Here is a 16,190-nt window from a genome sequence, read left to right as displayed (position 1 = left end):
CCCACCCTTCGCTCTTTCTGGGGTGTTAATGTTCTGTTATCTATGCAACTTCTGTCTGCAGCAGAGTTCTAGGTTTTTCACTGTATCAGCCGCCCCAACCGGAGCTCACAAACCTGAACGCTGTCCTGAACATGGGGCTGAGCTTTGGAAACAAGGGGGTCAGCACCAAATTCTGCTCTCAGCTGGGCTGTAAGTTAGAGGGAAGTCACCCAAGGGCAGACACTGTCCCCTCCTTCCCTACACCACATCACCTGTGTGGGTTTGTATGTACATACATTAACATGCACAGATGAGCCCTTGTTCAAAGTGGATTCACGAGGACAGAATCAGAAGGATGGTTTGTGCAAAGTTAAATGACTTCACAAGGAAGTAATTAAGAATAAAAAGTTCCTTAGTAGTTACATGCAGCATGTGCATGCAGACTGAAGCCATCAGAGGTTTTCAGCATCAAGGTAAGCATGCCTGAATGCAAATATTGCCCCCCTTAAAGATTAAGAAAAAAGCTGAAATCTAGTTAAATGGCCTATTTTCACTTTAGTTTTGGTTAATCACAGGAGGCAGCAATACATACAAGGCTAACGCAATACTCCTGGGTGTCAGAGATACTTAACCAAATTTCAGAAATGCCAGACAGCACAGAAAATACTGCAGGAGAGAGGGCAACAAACATGCACCACTGTTGGCAACTAACAGCAGCTTATGTTGACAGTGCAGGTTTGGAATGCAAAAGCTAGGGAAGCAGCTGAAGAACATCTGCCAGAAATTTACATTTAATGAATTTGCAGTGTCACAGCTGACACTTCACACTCTTCAGTAAAGCAAGGGAAAAGATCCTGGGCTGATCTATTTGTTTTCCTTTGTCCATCTGTTATTCCAGCTGCTTACACAACAGAAGGGTTGGAGATAAGATGACATAACTTCACACTGAATATATATTGATACGAACTTTGATATGTACAATATAATAGGGCAATAAACCAGTAAGTATTGGTATTGTATCTCATTACAGCTGCATTATCAGTCATCATTGACATGGTCTGGAAGGGCAGACAATAACCAAGTATCACCTCTCATTCAGAGGGGTGAACTGGAACCCCGGGGTAAGTTGTGCAGCACAGAATGTCTAATTTTATACTGCTGCTGCTGACAAAAGCTAACTGGGGATCTGGAACTGCCATCTCGTTATTGCAGCTCTGAATACCAACAAGCGGCTTGTTGCTTCTGCTGCATGCACATCAGGTACCTGGTCTGTCCTGCAGTGCCAAACTTTGGGAGCAGTTTGCTGTATTTCATCAAATAAATAACAGGTCAAGTTCATCTGCTGTTTGTGGAAGAAGCTCACTGACATGGGTGGGCATGATGGCTGTTCTGCATTCAGCCAAAGTGAGAGGTTAGCTCCTGCACAGGCTTGCTTAGCCATGAAATTGCCATCCAAAACACAAACTATTTGTGAGGTCGAATGATGCAAGGAACTAGTTCCAGTGCCAGCTGACTGTCAGTGCTGACATGAGGGACTGGTCTGATTGCAGCTGGGGTATGTGGAAAAGAAAGAACAGAAAGATCAAGAAAAACACACAGGAAGAGAAGGAAATTGTAGGTATCACCAGAGGAGCCCTTATAAATCTCCGCTGAAGAAAAGCTCAGAGAACTTTTTGGTAAAATTATGGTAGAAAGGCATAAAGGTGTTTCACTACAGAGAAATTATCTCCCAGCGTATGATGTGTACATTTAATCAATCCTGTTTATATACAAAGATGTGTTTGAACCCATTACCTGTTTCTTCTCCTAAAAGAAAAGCTTTCAGGAGCCTCATTTTATGCACATTGAGGAAAAAAAAAAACCACCACAACAAACCACAAGCCAAAAAACAATTAACAAAAAAAAAAAAGTGTGCTTCCACACAGTAGGTGAGTGTCTGGGGATGATGAGCGCAGCTGAGTAAGAACAGAGAGAACAGGAAAGACCCCATGGAAAACTTTAAAAATATAGCATTCTATATAGAATAATTTCTCTGATGTGAATGAATAAGGAATACTTAATTGATAATCTCAGGTGCCTTGATCAAAGGTAGCTACAGTAACACAATGAGATTTTTTTGCCTAGAAAGGATGACTTCACTTTCATTACTCCATATAAAGACCACACGAAAGATTATTTTCCAGCTTTTTCCCTACTTATGCAACGCCTGTGAAATTTTTCTCCGTGAAGAACCATTTCCTCATGTGCCTCTAGGGGTCTGCCAAAGCCTTTCCCCTGTGCAACCTTTTATCATCTCAGGTGTCTCAAGAACACTGTTAGGAAAAACATCAAAAAGCTGTAGCTTAAACTGTGATTGTCTAATGCCTTTTTTAAAGCAAAAATAATTGATCCTGGTATTCTAAGGAGGTTTTGATCTGGCAATTGTATAAGTAGGTGAAATTGCTATAACGTGTGTTTTAAAATCTACAACTGCATCAGTGCATCAGTACTTTGTTTCTTCTACTTAGTTTGTGTGTGTGAGAACTGAACCACCTGGTATTTATGTACTTTAAACTGTCAATGCAGACAGTCCAAATATTTGAGAATTATAATTGGGAATAAAGTGGCTGCTATCGCTTAGTCTGATTTTTAGATAAGCTGCACAAGGTGGTTATTAAGTGTCATTCTCAGCACTGTGTGCCATAGAACAAACTGAATTTTGTTCTCTGTGGTTAGAACATTTATCCTTTTCTGCTCTGTCCACTCTGTCAGTCATTTCTTCACACTAGGACATGTTCCTGTCTTCATGCCCTCACGTTTGGCTGTCAATGAGCTGTGCTACCAGGGACCTGCAACGAGCTGCAAAATCTTTCCTGGTCCTGAAATGCCAGAGACCTCACAGCATTTTGCTGCAGAAAAAGTGACCCTATTTGATGCTGTGTTGCTATGCCATGGCTCTGTTCTCATCACCTCCCCCAACGCGTGCTTGTTACATGGCCTCAGGTGCATCATGAGCTCCTGACACACGACCTGACTGATGTGGTCTCATGCATCCACCTCAAGTAAGATGAGAAGTCTGACATTACTCCATCATAAAGAGATTATGTGTCTCTGAATTTATCTTATTTGTGTCAGGGCGTTCGGCCAGTTGTCTTGTTACTGTTGGGAATGTGATACGAGATTGCTTAGAAACTGAAACAATAGTGGGGATAAGAGGTCAGGCCCTGGCAAGGCTAGAAGGAGCGGATTTTCATGGATGAAGGCCCTGCTATCACGGGCTGAAGCGTTTGAGCTTCTCTTAGCTTTCAGGCAGCGGTTGTACTTAAGCAAGATGGAAAACATGGTGACTTCATACTGAAATGGAAAAACTCTGGTTTGGTTTTGTTTTGTTTCTATTACTGAAGAAAATAAAATCTTTCATTCTGAAAAGGCTGGTGTGAAATAGTGGGCTCTGTAGCCCACGGTGAGCTGGACAGCTTTTTCAGGGGCTGGATTTGAAGGTTGTTGCCTTAAGTGTAAGAAAAGGGTGAGACTCCCCTGCAGCAGTAGTAAAAGGCTAGAGGTCAGACGTGAAAGCAGCTGAATTTGAAAGATGAAGTCTTTAGAGGCACAGCTATTAGCTATGTAAAGGTTAAACTATGGGCAAAATTCATTGCAGTTCTGCAAAGGATTCATACTGTTCTCTCAGTTTTGGACAACAGCAGTGCTCTGGTACTGTTTAAGGGATATTTTATTGCAATCCACAAAAGTGATTGTAACTAGCATGGCCATAGGTAAAGACAAGTAGCACAAGTGTCGAAATGGGTGTGCCAGTAAAACACTTTGTGGCTTATTCCTATGCCAAAGATGTTTGATTGCAAATTAGGCCTAAGATCACCAAAAGTGGTAGAATCTGGCACAAAATAGCAGATGGTTGACATAGCACTGCTTGACTGCAGAATGATGTGAAGGTCAGCAGCATTTTTCATTTTCACACATAACCACATTTTTAATCACGATTTTAATTTCAGGTTGCAATAGATCAATGTTAAACAGCATTAATTCGAGGACAGTAAATGCTTAGTTCTCCCCTTTATTAGTTAGAAGGAATCCAGCAGCAACTAGTGAAATTTAACTGTTAACCAATAACAGTAGCATATTTGGCTTCCCACACCCTGAAATTGCTCTTTCTGTAATGGTTAACTGCCCTGTTGTAACTCACAGCAGGGGGGCAATTCTCCAATCGAAGGAGGTAAGATAAAAGGAAAGAAAAATTCCTTCCATCACATGTGTTAAAATCCATTTGGAAGAACAAACATTACCTTACACTAAACAATTCCACCTAGGACGGTCTAGACCAGTTACAGTCTGGTGACAGTCTGTGGGGCAGAGAGGCTGTTAAAGGAATTCGGTTTGAATCTAAGGCATTTTCTATTTATTTTCTCTCAGGTTTCACAGCTTCTTGTACCCAAGGTGTGGCAAAAATCCACAGTGGAATCAAAGTCTCTGTATTTTATTATGCAGTTTCCTGGAAAGAGCAAAACATTAAAAAGTGTAGCCAAAAGTCATGTCCCAAGCGTGCCTAAAGTGTTTTCAAGTAAAGAGAACTTATCTGTATCCAGAATTTGTTTGGACACATCAGAGACACATCTGCTCATTGAATAAGTCCATAAGATGCATGCTTGATTGAGTTTTTACAATTTTTAATAATCTAAGGAGATTTTTTTTAAAAAATAGTCTACTATTTTGATAATGCAATACCCAAAGTTACTTCTTAAACATTGGACGATCTGGAGATGTTTGGCTGAGAATTAGCAAGGAAAATGCAACTTGCAATTGGATTATTTGTTTACGTATTTTTTTAAGATGAAAATGGTATCAGGATGATATCATGATCTGATATGTTTATGTGTGAAATCTAAGGGAGTCTTTTGATAATGGTAGAGGTTGGATCTGGTACTAAGTATATATATTAATGTATATCTGTATATACTATGTCATATCTACTATGTAGAATTACAAAAACTTACTTAGGAAAGAGTGCAACATTAACCCAGTCTTTGAGCCACAAACGGGTTATTTTCTTTTGCCTATTGTTTTCCTGTTCTATTCTGTTGATGTATTTTTGTTAAAAATAAATTGTGCCCAAGGATATTCTTCTAATTTATCAGGCTACTCTTCATGGTATATTTGAAATTCAAGCAAGTCACCTCGGAGTCTGATTAACTAAAATTATTCAGACAGAACTGCAGGTTTGGACCAGCTCAACAGAAGTGGTATTAGCTCTTGTGATAGATCACAGATTCTTAAGAGAACAAAGTGTAGCAGATTCAATCAGCCAAAGAATGATAGAAATACTGAAAATACTTTATTTTGGAAATAATTGGAAATTTATTTGGAAATGCAAATAACTAAATAAACTTACCCCCAAATACCAGGGGAGCATAGTTTAGTTTTGTGTTACTGGCCAGTTTTGCCCATTTGGATGGTAGGATGGAGGAGAAGCACCCAAACAGTGTCTCTAATGTTTACATACCATCTCAAAAAGACATTCAGAGGGCATCAAGTTAGTAGGCACATTAAATAAGAATATATATCAGTGGCCCTTGCATATATGCAATTAATTTGTGTAGTCCAAGAGCCTAATTGCAACCTCACTGATAACTTTTTTTCCCTGCAAGATCACAGTCCAGCTTTATTTCTGACTCTCTGGAAACGTAAACAGCAAATGTCTACAGGCAACCTGGAACAAAGATCCACTTTTCAGGTGGTACTTTTAGCAACTGACAAGGAAAGTAAAAACAGACTAAATAATGGGAGGCATGATTTTTCAGTGGTTCATTTCCTTTGTACATGGACCATCCTGCACACACAAGTGGTCATCATTAGATGTTAATGATGAAGGCAAGGCAAAAATCGGGAACCAAGTAACTAAATCTCCAGTGGGGAAAGCGTGTATCAGAATCAGCAAAGGAATACAGAAAAGAACTCAGTGCAGGGAGCCTGAAGCAGTCACTCGTGTTGCTGAAATTGCCTTTGGTGAGGCCCTTACTGCCATGCTGGGCCAGCTGCCTCACATTTTCGTGAGCTTGTCCTGGATGGTCTATTAAAAGCCAGTTTTCTTCTTGAGAGGGGGAAACCCTGACCCCTTTAGTAAGAACTCCCACAAATAGCTGGCCAGATGTGAATGAAATGCCTGTTTTCCAGTCACCCCTCTCCCCTGCCCACCCCGGCGGGGCCAGAGGCAGCAGGCCGCAGGCCACCGCCCCTGACCCCCGGCCCTCGGCGGCGGGGCCCGTCGGGGACAGGCTGGCGGTGGCGGTGCTGGAGACCCCCCGCCTGGCGCGGGCCGCCATCTTGGGGCAGCTCGGCCTCGCCCGGCCCGGCCCGGCCGCCGGCTTCCCCCCGCCCCGCCGCTGGCTGCGGGAGCGCGGTGCCGCCTCAGCCTGCCTGGCCGCCGCCGCCGCTCGCCCTCAGGGCAGCTCGGCCGGCCCTTCCCTTGTGGCGGGGAGCCCGGCGCGCTGCCTCGGCCGCCGGGGAGGAAGCGGCAGGGCGGGGGCTTCCCTTGCTCCCTCGCTTAGGTGCGGTTCCCGCTGCCCCCGTGTGCACGACGCCTCCCCGTGCTCCCTCCCGCAGCCACCGCCCGGTGACTCGGCCGCCTCCGTGCCGGCCCCGCGCACCCTGCCCCTGGCCGGCGGCCCCGGCTCTGGCAGGCCCCCGCCTGGCTGGACACACGCCATGCGGGCCGCTTCCCTGCTGGGTCAGACCTACGTCCATGCAAATTCCCCCCCCCCGCCCCGGGTTAATGTAATCCGCGTTAACGTCCCAGGCGCCAGGGAGCCGCAGGAGCCGGTTGCCTAGGCGGAGCTGCCAGGGAAGGGCTGCGCGGAGCCGCAAGCCCGGGGGAGGCTGCAGTCCCTCCCCGCGGCGCCGGGCTCCCTCCTCTGCCGGCCGGGAGGTGGGCCCTGCTGCCCGGGCCCCGGCGGGGCCGTGGGTGGGCGCCTCAGCCCCGGCAGGCTGTTGTCAGAGGCTCCTGAGGCAGGAATCCTCCCCGAGCCAAGGTGTGGGCAGCCCAAGCCCCGGAGCCCCGAAGCCCCCCAGCATGACTAACCCCGGCATGAAGGGGTCGTGGCTCTCGCAGCCGATCGTGAAGAGTGTGCTGGTGTACCGCAACGGGGACCCTTTCTTCCCAGGGCGCCGTATTGTCATCAACGAGAAGAAAGTGTCCAACTTCGAAGTATTCCTGAAAGAGGTGACAGGTGGGGTGAAGGCCCCCTTTGGAGCTGTGCGGAACATCTACACCCCCCGGGGTGGGCATCGTGTCCGGCAGCTGGAGGAGCTTCAGAGCGGAGAGCAGTATGTGGCTGGTGGCAGGGAAGCCTTCAAGAAACTCAAGTGAGTGGCTAAAAAGTGATATAGGTTTTATGTGCAATATCAACATCTGGGGTTCGGCACTGTGGCAATACATCAGAGGACACCCCTCATCCCCTTTTATTAGGTGCTGCAGAAAGAGGACTTAAAGGCTGTGACCTAAGGCAAAGAGAACGGTACTTGTAACAATTAAAACTGCAGAAGAGCTTTAGAGGTGAGCTGTAGAAAGGCTGCTGTTACCATTGGTCACGTAGTGCCATCTCCTTGAGGTGATGGTAGAAAAGGAGAGACAGCCCTTTAGCCCGACATGTGGCAATGGCACGTTGCTGTGATGTGTGTTCCTAACTGAGGGGCAAGTGTCAGTATTCGTGCTCAGTGGTAACAGAGAGAAAGCTGTGGAAAGGTGGAGTGTTGACAGTCCTGCTGTGAAGTTGATGAGCCTGGGAATTTAATTCCCCACACTTTCTTTCTTGGCTATTTTTAAAATATGTTCTATTCAGCTATCCAACTCTCTATCCCTTCTGTTTATTTTGGGTAGCTATATAGCCTTTTTATGACCAGAATAGCTGGGTCCCTCCTGTTTTTTAGAAGATGACTATTTGCTTTCTTTTCCCTGCCTGGACACCAAGAATCAAGCTGACAGTTTCTCTGTAAGTGACTGGGAGAATATTGTGGAGGAGATCGGGGCTTTTAGGTGTGTTTCCTGAGTGGCTCTGCACACGATCAATAACGGTTCTTGATTCTGGCAGTGAATTTCATGGTCTCAATTTACTAATTAAGCATTTTGTTCAGTCTTTGTGGGCATTTTTCCTACAGCTGAGTTAAAAAAAAATAATTTCAAAATTAACAATCCCTTTCTTGAGGTGGTTGGGAATTTTTGTGATAAACTACCAGCTTTACAGGACCTTGCTCATCTTGGTTTCATAGACTGGAGGACACCACATTTTTCAGGAGAGCTCATTATGTTTCAGGATGAAACTTTGTGCAACTAACAGGATCTGTATCAGCATTCTGTACAATTTTTGTCACTGGCTGCTTCTGAAGACTTATTGAAGCTTCTTGTGCTTCAGTGGCAAAGCTAGAGAGAAAGATGTATGACAGGCTAAATATAAGCCCCTTTCCCTCTGTACTCTCTTCCATGTGAAATACAGTGCTCAACTCTCAAGAAAGATCCACTGTATCTTTTTGGTATTAAATTATTAATTAACAGTATTAAGTCCTGTGATTCTGTGGATGGTTTAAAGCTGTTGGTTGTCAGCACATCATGTTTCACCTCCCTAAAGGTGTTTTATGTTCAACAGACATGCTAAAATTGTTTAGCATTAGCATGCACTGTGTAGAGAACTGGGCACTCTGGATTCATTTTGGATGGGAAAAAGCATTTATTTTTGTCATTTTGTGTTCTATGGTCAGAATTTTATGGTGTAACTTTTCAGGCTTTTATGGTTGCCACATGTAACAAGATAGGAAGAGAATACTTTAAGAAAAGCTAACCTAAAGGATTTGGTAAAAGTAGGCTGTGTTATATATGCCTTGATAGTATGCCATAGTCCTGTGCCCCTAGGATAAATGGGATGACTTGATATCTTTTCCATTTCTGCATTCGGAGTTGGGAGTTCTTCACTGTTAGTATTTATTGATACAGTGCTGTAAGTGTTGGCAGTGCCTTTACAAGCATTAAGACAGGCTGAAGGGCTAATGTTGGTTTTATCTCTTAACTGTGTTGTAGACATAATGATAATTAGGGAGACACCTTAGCTAGAAAAGTCATAGAGGCAGGGTTAATTGAAAGGGACAGTTTTCTGTTTTGTAGGAATTAAAGAAAAGAGCATATGTTTGTGTATATGTCACAGGCAAAGATAAAGCAGTTGCAAGTTTCTCACTTGTTTTGTCATATACAGGTGTGCTAAGTGAGTACAGGCTTTTTGGTGTATATGCAGTGAGGTGTGCTGGTGTATGGCAGTTGTTGCAGTGGTGAGTAAGAATGCACATTCAGGCCTGCACCCCAGTGGAGTTCTTCCCTGACTCTCAGCTTCCTGAAAGAAAACTGCCTACACTGGAGCAGGTTTAGATTTTTAGCTTTTTTTCCCCCCAGCATGCTGCTCTACCCTCCTCCTTCCTTTGCCCATTTACTGTATTTTTGCTCATTAATTAATGGTAGATTGTCCTCTCTCTGGCGGTGTCTCTTTAAACAACACTGTAGTTTCATCACTGGCTTGGATAGTCATTGAGTATTTCTGCTTTCTTCGCAAGTGTTTTGTATTTTGGTCTGGGACTCTTTTGAGTGCTGTTATTCTAAGAAAAGCCTTTGGTCCTTGTTTAGACTTTTTCAGATTTGTAGACCCCTGAAATTTGACAACTGAATGCCCAGACCTCTGCATAGTGAATTTAAGCCTTTGACTATATTTTGCCTTTCTTAGTTCTTCTCAAAGTAATTCACAGATGCCCAGAAAACAAGAACCACAGTCAACAGATGTTTTATAGGCTGGTGGAACTATTTTACTGAGACATTGATTTCTTCTCAGTCTTGCAGGCTTTAAGACTTCTTTTTTTTTGGTCTGAAGAGCACTCCTTCCTGTTTACATAGAGAAGCTTGAAACAGTTGGTTTTGTTTGTTTTTAAACAGGAGGCTTAGATACTTTGTTTTTAAATGTTGCACTACATTGCTACATTTACCTTTTCCAAAGTATTGGCAGGACTTCAAAGGGTTGCCTGGAGGCCTTGCTGTGTCTTACTGTCCCCGCACACTGAAGCCTTGAAATCCTTGTGGTCATTCTGTGGTACATCGATAAGCAATTGGCATTCCTTCATGGAATGAACAATGCTTTTTCTTTGTCTCTCTCTCTGGTTGTGGTTTTTTTGTTTTGTTTTGTGTGTGGTTTTTTTGTTTGTTTTTTTTTTTTTTTCTCCTCCCCCTTCCTTGCTTCTATGCCTACATTCATGTCCCATGAATTCTTAACTTTGGCCAGGCAGGAAAGTTTCCTCTGGCAAACTGTAGAGGGTTTGCATGGCAAGGTTTTGATAATGGGGGGGGATACAGGGGTGGCTTCTGTGCGACGCTGCCAGAAGCTTGCCCCATGTCTGATGAAGCCCATGCCAGCTGGGTCCAAGATGGACCTGCTGCTGGCCAAGGCCCAGCTAATCAGCAATGGTGCTAGCACCTCTGTGATAGCATATTAAGAAGGAAAAAAAATAATATCTGTGCCAGCGAGAGGGGAGTGAGAGTATGTAAGAGCAATAACTCTGCAGACACCCAGGTCAGTGCAGGAGGAGGGCAGGAGGTGCTACAGGTGCCGGAACAGATTCCCTAGCAGTCATGGTGAAGACCATGGTGAGGCAGGCTGTCTCTCTCATCTGTGGAGGTCCATGGTAGAGCAGATCTCTACCTGCTGCCTGGGGAGGACCGCACGCTGGAGCAGGTGGATCCCCAAAGGAGGCTGTAATCTGAGGGAAGCCTGCACTGGAGCAGGTGTGCTGGCAGGGCTTGTGACCCTGCAGAGGAGCCAGGCTGGAGCAATCTCTTCCTGAAGGACTGCACCCCGTGGAAGGAACCATGCTGGAGCAGTGTGTGAAGAACTGTCGCCTGTGGGAAGGACTCACATTGGAGAAATTCATGGAGAACTGTCTCCTATGGGAGGGATCAGTCACTGGAGCAGGGGAGGAGTGTGAGGAGGAAGGAGTGGCAGAAGCAAAGTGGAATGAACTGATCATAACCCCCATTCCCCTGTGCTGCTTGGTGGGAGGATGTAGAAAAATTGGGAATTAAGTTAAGCATGGGAAGAAGGGAGGGAAGGGGGAAGGTGTTTTTCTGATCTGAATAAATAATAAACTAATTTTCCCTGAGTCAAGTCTGTTTTGCCTGTGACAGTAACTGCTGAGTGATTTCCCTGTCCTTATCTCGACCCAGGAGCCTTTTGTTATATTTTCTTTCCCCTGTCCACTTGAGCAGGGGAGTGATAGAGCTGTTCTGGTGGGCACCTAGCATTCAGCCATGGTCAAACCACCACGCAAACGAATCTATTTATTTTTTGTCATTAACTAGGGAGCATGACATTACTGGAGGACTGCAGTTGCATTGTGAGCTCTGAGGTCTTTTGGTGACCCTGCACTGGTGCTTGCCATCAGGTATACCTGACATTCTCAGATAGGGTCTTCTAGTCTTAAAAGCCTGGCAAAGCATTTGTGGTTTCCCACTGAAAGTGGGAATAGGGAGAACCTGTAACAAATGCCCATTACCTAATGTTGGGTTAGATGTTCCTGGTGTGAAGTAGATGCCCCAGACATTTTTAGCTCTTGGCAGCAGGTGCTGAAAGGTGCTACTCTACTGAATTATAGCTGCCCATGAAGGTATGTCTTCCTATGGTGCTGAGAACCAGAAACACCTTGCAGTACTGGCAGCTGCCGAGAGCTGCGTTCATGAGAAGAACCACTCTCATGGCTCTCAGAGTGCTGACAAGGGAAAGAAGTTAGCATAGCCTGGGTACCTGGACAGTTGCCTGTTTGCCAGTGTATGGGTTACTTATGCTTGAAGGCTTATTTACATCCTTTGCTTTGGAAAGGCAACATACAGCTAATCCATCACTGTGTGTTGTAACTAACACTTCTGTGTTAATGCAATGTTTTTGTGGGAATATGTACTCTGATGGAGAACAGTATTGTTCAAATAGATGTATTGTGTTCTCTTGTTCAGTTAAGGTTGTATTTTGTTTATTCAAAAAACAATTGTGAAGATGCTATTGTTTTGTCATAACCACAAGAAACCAGGATATACAGTGTTCAGATGTGTCCATGCCCTGTTGAAACACAAGTAGATCCTTTTAAACTTTAGCTGATATGCTGGGTTAAACTTGGGTATGGAGAAAAGCTTTAAATCTGTCAGAGACTTGCTGTGAGAAATTAAGAAGCAAGATAATGACTTTGAAAACTCTGGTAAGTTGATATTGTGCTGAGATTTATTGATCCACCTCACAGTAGCATGTGAGCTTCTTCCTGAGAAGGCAGTTGTTGATGGTCTGTTCTAATCACCTTGAAGGTAGGTGGTTGGTTCTCCCCTGTCTTTTGTATTAGCTCAGACGGCTAGCCTGCAGGTTTATATTAACAGTCCTTCATTAAAATCTTGAAGTAGTTATGTTTTATGTTACTTTGAGGCATGATAAATTGTAAAAGCTTCATGTGTGAAAAAACTGTAGAAATATTTGTATGGTGTAAGTTAGATGTTTCTGTAAATAATCAAAACTGTTTTCCTTCTGCAGCTATTTGGACATTGGAGAAACAAAGAAAAAACCTGCTGAAGTCAATAATGAGGTAGGACGTCTGAAGTATTTAAGAAATAAACCTGTATTTAATGTTAGTGATGTGCCCGCATTATGCCTTATTTTTTAATATATGTTTGTTATATTTAATAGTAACACAAATATCTACCATTCTGATTTCAGTGATTATTTCAGTAATTATTACTCTGATTGCTCTGAGCATGATGCACTGATTGTCTTCTACTCAGCTTTCTGAAGAGCCACATCCAGTCAAAAACCTTCAATAAAGAAAATCTGTTGTCTTCATTGGATCCGGTCATAAACCTAAGAAACCCTTTTTTCACGCAGAAAAAGATGATGGGAATGACAATTTTGGAAGTCTTAGACCAGCAAATTTTCTTCAAAACTCAGTATTTTCTCTGGAGAAGGGACATTTTTATATGAAAAAATCACACTTGGTTGAAATGCTTTTCCCAGTCACTGCTGGTATCAGTTGTAAACTTCTGACTAGTTCTAGTCCATAATTCTCCAAGCTGTTGAACAGTTGTTTCTTTCAAACGGTGTTAGGCTATAGCCTGAGGAGATAACCGCAGGCTTCAGAAAACACTGTATGTGGATTTTTGTGAGATGCATGACTCTGCATTATTTTTACTGTTTTAATCTGTATGGAGATAGCAGTGATTCCCAACAAATGCTTGAATTACAGCTTCTGCCTGACAAAAAGCATCAGCTCATTTGTTTTTCAATTTCTTTTGCGTTGTGCTCTCATGCCACGTTCCCAGGAATTTAGTGGTTTGTGTGGCAGATGTCCTCAGATAGTAGGACACCTTGTACTAGAAGACCCTCAAAACTGAGGCCTTAGTGCCCTACATTTACTGTCATCACAGAATCACAGACTAGTTGGCATTGGAAGGGACCTCTGGAGATCATCCAGTCCAACCCCCTGATCAAGCAGGGTCACTGGAACAGGTTGCACAGTCACGTCCAGGCGGGTTTGAATGTCTCCAGAGAAGGAGCCTCCACAGCCTCTCTGGGCAGCCTGTCCCAGTGCTCTGGCACCCTCAGGGTAAAGAAGTTCTTCCTCATCTTCAGGTGGAACTTCTTGTTTGTGCCCATTGCCCCTTGTCCTGTCACTGGGCACCACTGGAAAGAGCCCGGCCCCGTCCTCCTGGCACTCGCCCTGAAGATATTTGTAGGCACTGACAGGGTCCCCTCTCAGCCTCCTCTTCTCCAGGCTGAACAGCCCCAGCTCCCTCAGCCCTTCCCCCTCAGGGAGATGCTCCAGCCCCTCATCACCTTCACAACCTCCACTGGACCCTCCCCAGTAGCTCCCTGTCTCCTGAACCGGGGCGCCCAGCACTGGACCCAGCACTCCAGATGTGCCTCACCAGGGCAGAGCAGAGGGGCAGCATCCCCTCCCTCGACCTGCTGGCCAAGCTCCTCCTCACACCCCCCAGGGTCCCACTGGCCCCTTGGCCACCAGGTCACGCTGCTGGCCCAGGGGCAACATGCTGCCCCCCAGCCCTCCCAGGCCCTTCCCCGCAGAGCTGCCCCCCAGCAGGCCAGCCCAGCCCGTGCTGGTGCGTGGGACTGTCCCTGCCCAGGGGCAGGACCCGACACTGGCCGTGGTTGGACTCCATGGGGCTCCTCTGCCGACCCCCCAGCCTGCCTGGCTCTGGCTGAGCAGCAGCGCAGCCGCTGGGCCACCAGCCGCTCCTTGGTTTGGTACCACCAGCAAACTCTCTGAGGGCACACTGTCCCTTCATCTGCTTCATTGATTCTTGCATACTTCTTATTCAGAGGCGATGAAATACAACACCTGCATTTTATAATTGATCATAACTCTTTTTTTGTTTCAAATGGGCACAATCAACAGGAAGATCAAGTAGAAGTCACAGATTTGATATGCTACTACAAGTACCATATAATATTACTCCAAGTTGTATTTTCCTCCCCCCCCCCCATTTATATATTTATGCAATTGACCCAAACATTGTAGAGATAGTTTGTTGTTTTTGTGTAGCCATTCATTTCTCCCAGTTGTTTGGGTCTTTTTTACAAAGGAAAGAGAACAATTTTTAAAAATAGGAAAAGTTAGTTAAACACTGATGATGCAGTAAGGTTATACTCTGTTACTGTGTGTATATAAAACTGAGCAACACACCTTCATATCTGCACTACCTAAGCTTTCCCATGTCTTTTATTCATAAATTCACTTTTTGACCTCCAGCATTTTCTTATTCCAGTCCTGAGTCTCCTTTGATCAAATTTTGTAAATCTTGCTGAAACTAGTTACTTGTAGAGAATCAAGTAATTCTTCTCACTTTTAATTGTGATCTAAGTAAGAGATTATAATTTTGTGGGGGGAGGTAAAATTTTGATACAGTAGCAGTATTGCATATCCCTGAACACATAAAACATAGTTCTGAACCAAAAAGCTTTCATTAGCTCCACCTCCTTTTCTTTCCTTCTTTCCTTGCTTCCTTTCTTCCTTCCCTCCCTTCCTTTCCTTCTTCTCTTCCCCCAAACCCCCACATGGTTTTAGAACATGATATAATTCGTCAGGGCTCCCACATTCATGCGCTGGACACCAGCCCATTCTCATGACCTCAGTAGTGCTGTTGTTCTTCAAGCCTGGAGACGGCAAAGACTGTTCTTCAAGCATGCTCCTGGGGATGGCCTCCCACCTTCCTCACCAGGCAGCTGGCCTGGCTCTGAGCTCTGCCCTCTGCCCTCAAGGGTGAGCAATCACAGCGATATATGGCCTTGTGCCCAGTACTCCTGAGGGCTGGTGGCGCATTCAGAATTGGTGCAGGATTTTTTGTTGCCCAGTGAAGGAGATGGTCTTGGAGCTCTTAGAGCTGGCCTGTCCTAGACTGAGTTTTGGAAGCACATTGAGACTGGCTTGGTGGTGGTGACAGTTTTTTGGTACCTGCATAGTGCTACTTATCAAGGATCTGAAAGCTTTAGAAAAGTAGCACAGAAATGGAGAAATTTGTGTTCAGTGATTAAGGATGATATCATTATGCTTAGGTACAAGGTTATCAATTCTGGTTGTATGAAGCACATATAATTTGGCATTTCCTACCTGATAAGTGTTTTTCAGTGCAGTTTTTCTCCAATAAAACAATTACAACTATCTATTTCCAATTCTGGTTAGTGAGGAAGGAGGCAAAAGGAAGAAAACTTTATGCATCAGCTGTATGTTGTGTATTTGTATGCAGCTGTAGTGTTTCTTTTGTGTTAGTTAAACTGCTAAATGTTTGACATCTGCTTTTGGGAGTTCTTTAATGTTGTTCTTCAAAGGCAGCATCTCAATTACTTTAAATTTGCATATAACTAGAAAATGTGTGCCAAACCAGAATTAAACAATAAAACTTGTGTTCAAGATATGGTGTAAGTACAGTGATCTGCATTCAGAAAGAACAATAGATGGGAACTATAAAGCACTGATTTCTTACTAAAATCTCTTTTCACTTTTCTCGTGGACTGACAAGACAGAATAAGTAGTCCATCAGAAACAGATTTATCTTCTCTAGTGAAATCTGTGAATCTGATTTTGTAAGGAAGGGGCTTTTCTTTGAGAAAATTAATAATTGTTTTAAAAATAGTTGAAGTATGACAGTAATA

At 44.3% G+C, this 16,190-nt stretch overlaps 1 protein-coding gene across 2 annotated transcripts in view; it reads left to right on the top strand.

The window, feature by feature from the left end:
* The first annotated feature begins 6,786 nt into the window (after positions 1 to 6,786).
* Positions 6,787 to 16,190, top strand: part of DCDC2 (doublecortin domain containing 2) — a 68,368-nt gene continuing 58,964 nt past the window's right edge. Inside the window, exons 1-2 of one of the 2 annotated variants that reach the window (XM_037380514.1) lie at positions 6,787 to 7,332; positions 12,561 to 12,612. In XM_037380514.1, coding sequence (XP_037236411.1) covers positions 7,040 to 7,332; positions 12,561 to 12,612 — 345 coding nt within the window. In that variant the 5' untranslated portion in view covers positions 6,787 to 7,039. Of the gene's footprint in view, positions 7,333 to 7,414; positions 7,959 to 12,560; positions 12,613 to 16,190 lie in introns of those variants that run through there. The other variant, XM_037380515.1, reaches the window with a different exon arrangement.

This window comes from Falco rusticolus, chromosome 3 (assembly GCF_015220075.1).
Source record: "Falco rusticolus isolate bFalRus1 chromosome 3, bFalRus1.pri, whole genome shotgun sequence".
Lineage (NCBI taxonomy): Eukaryota > Metazoa > Chordata > Aves > Falconiformes > Falconidae > Falco > Falco rusticolus.
This window is presented reverse-complemented; position numbering and strand designations above follow the sequence as displayed.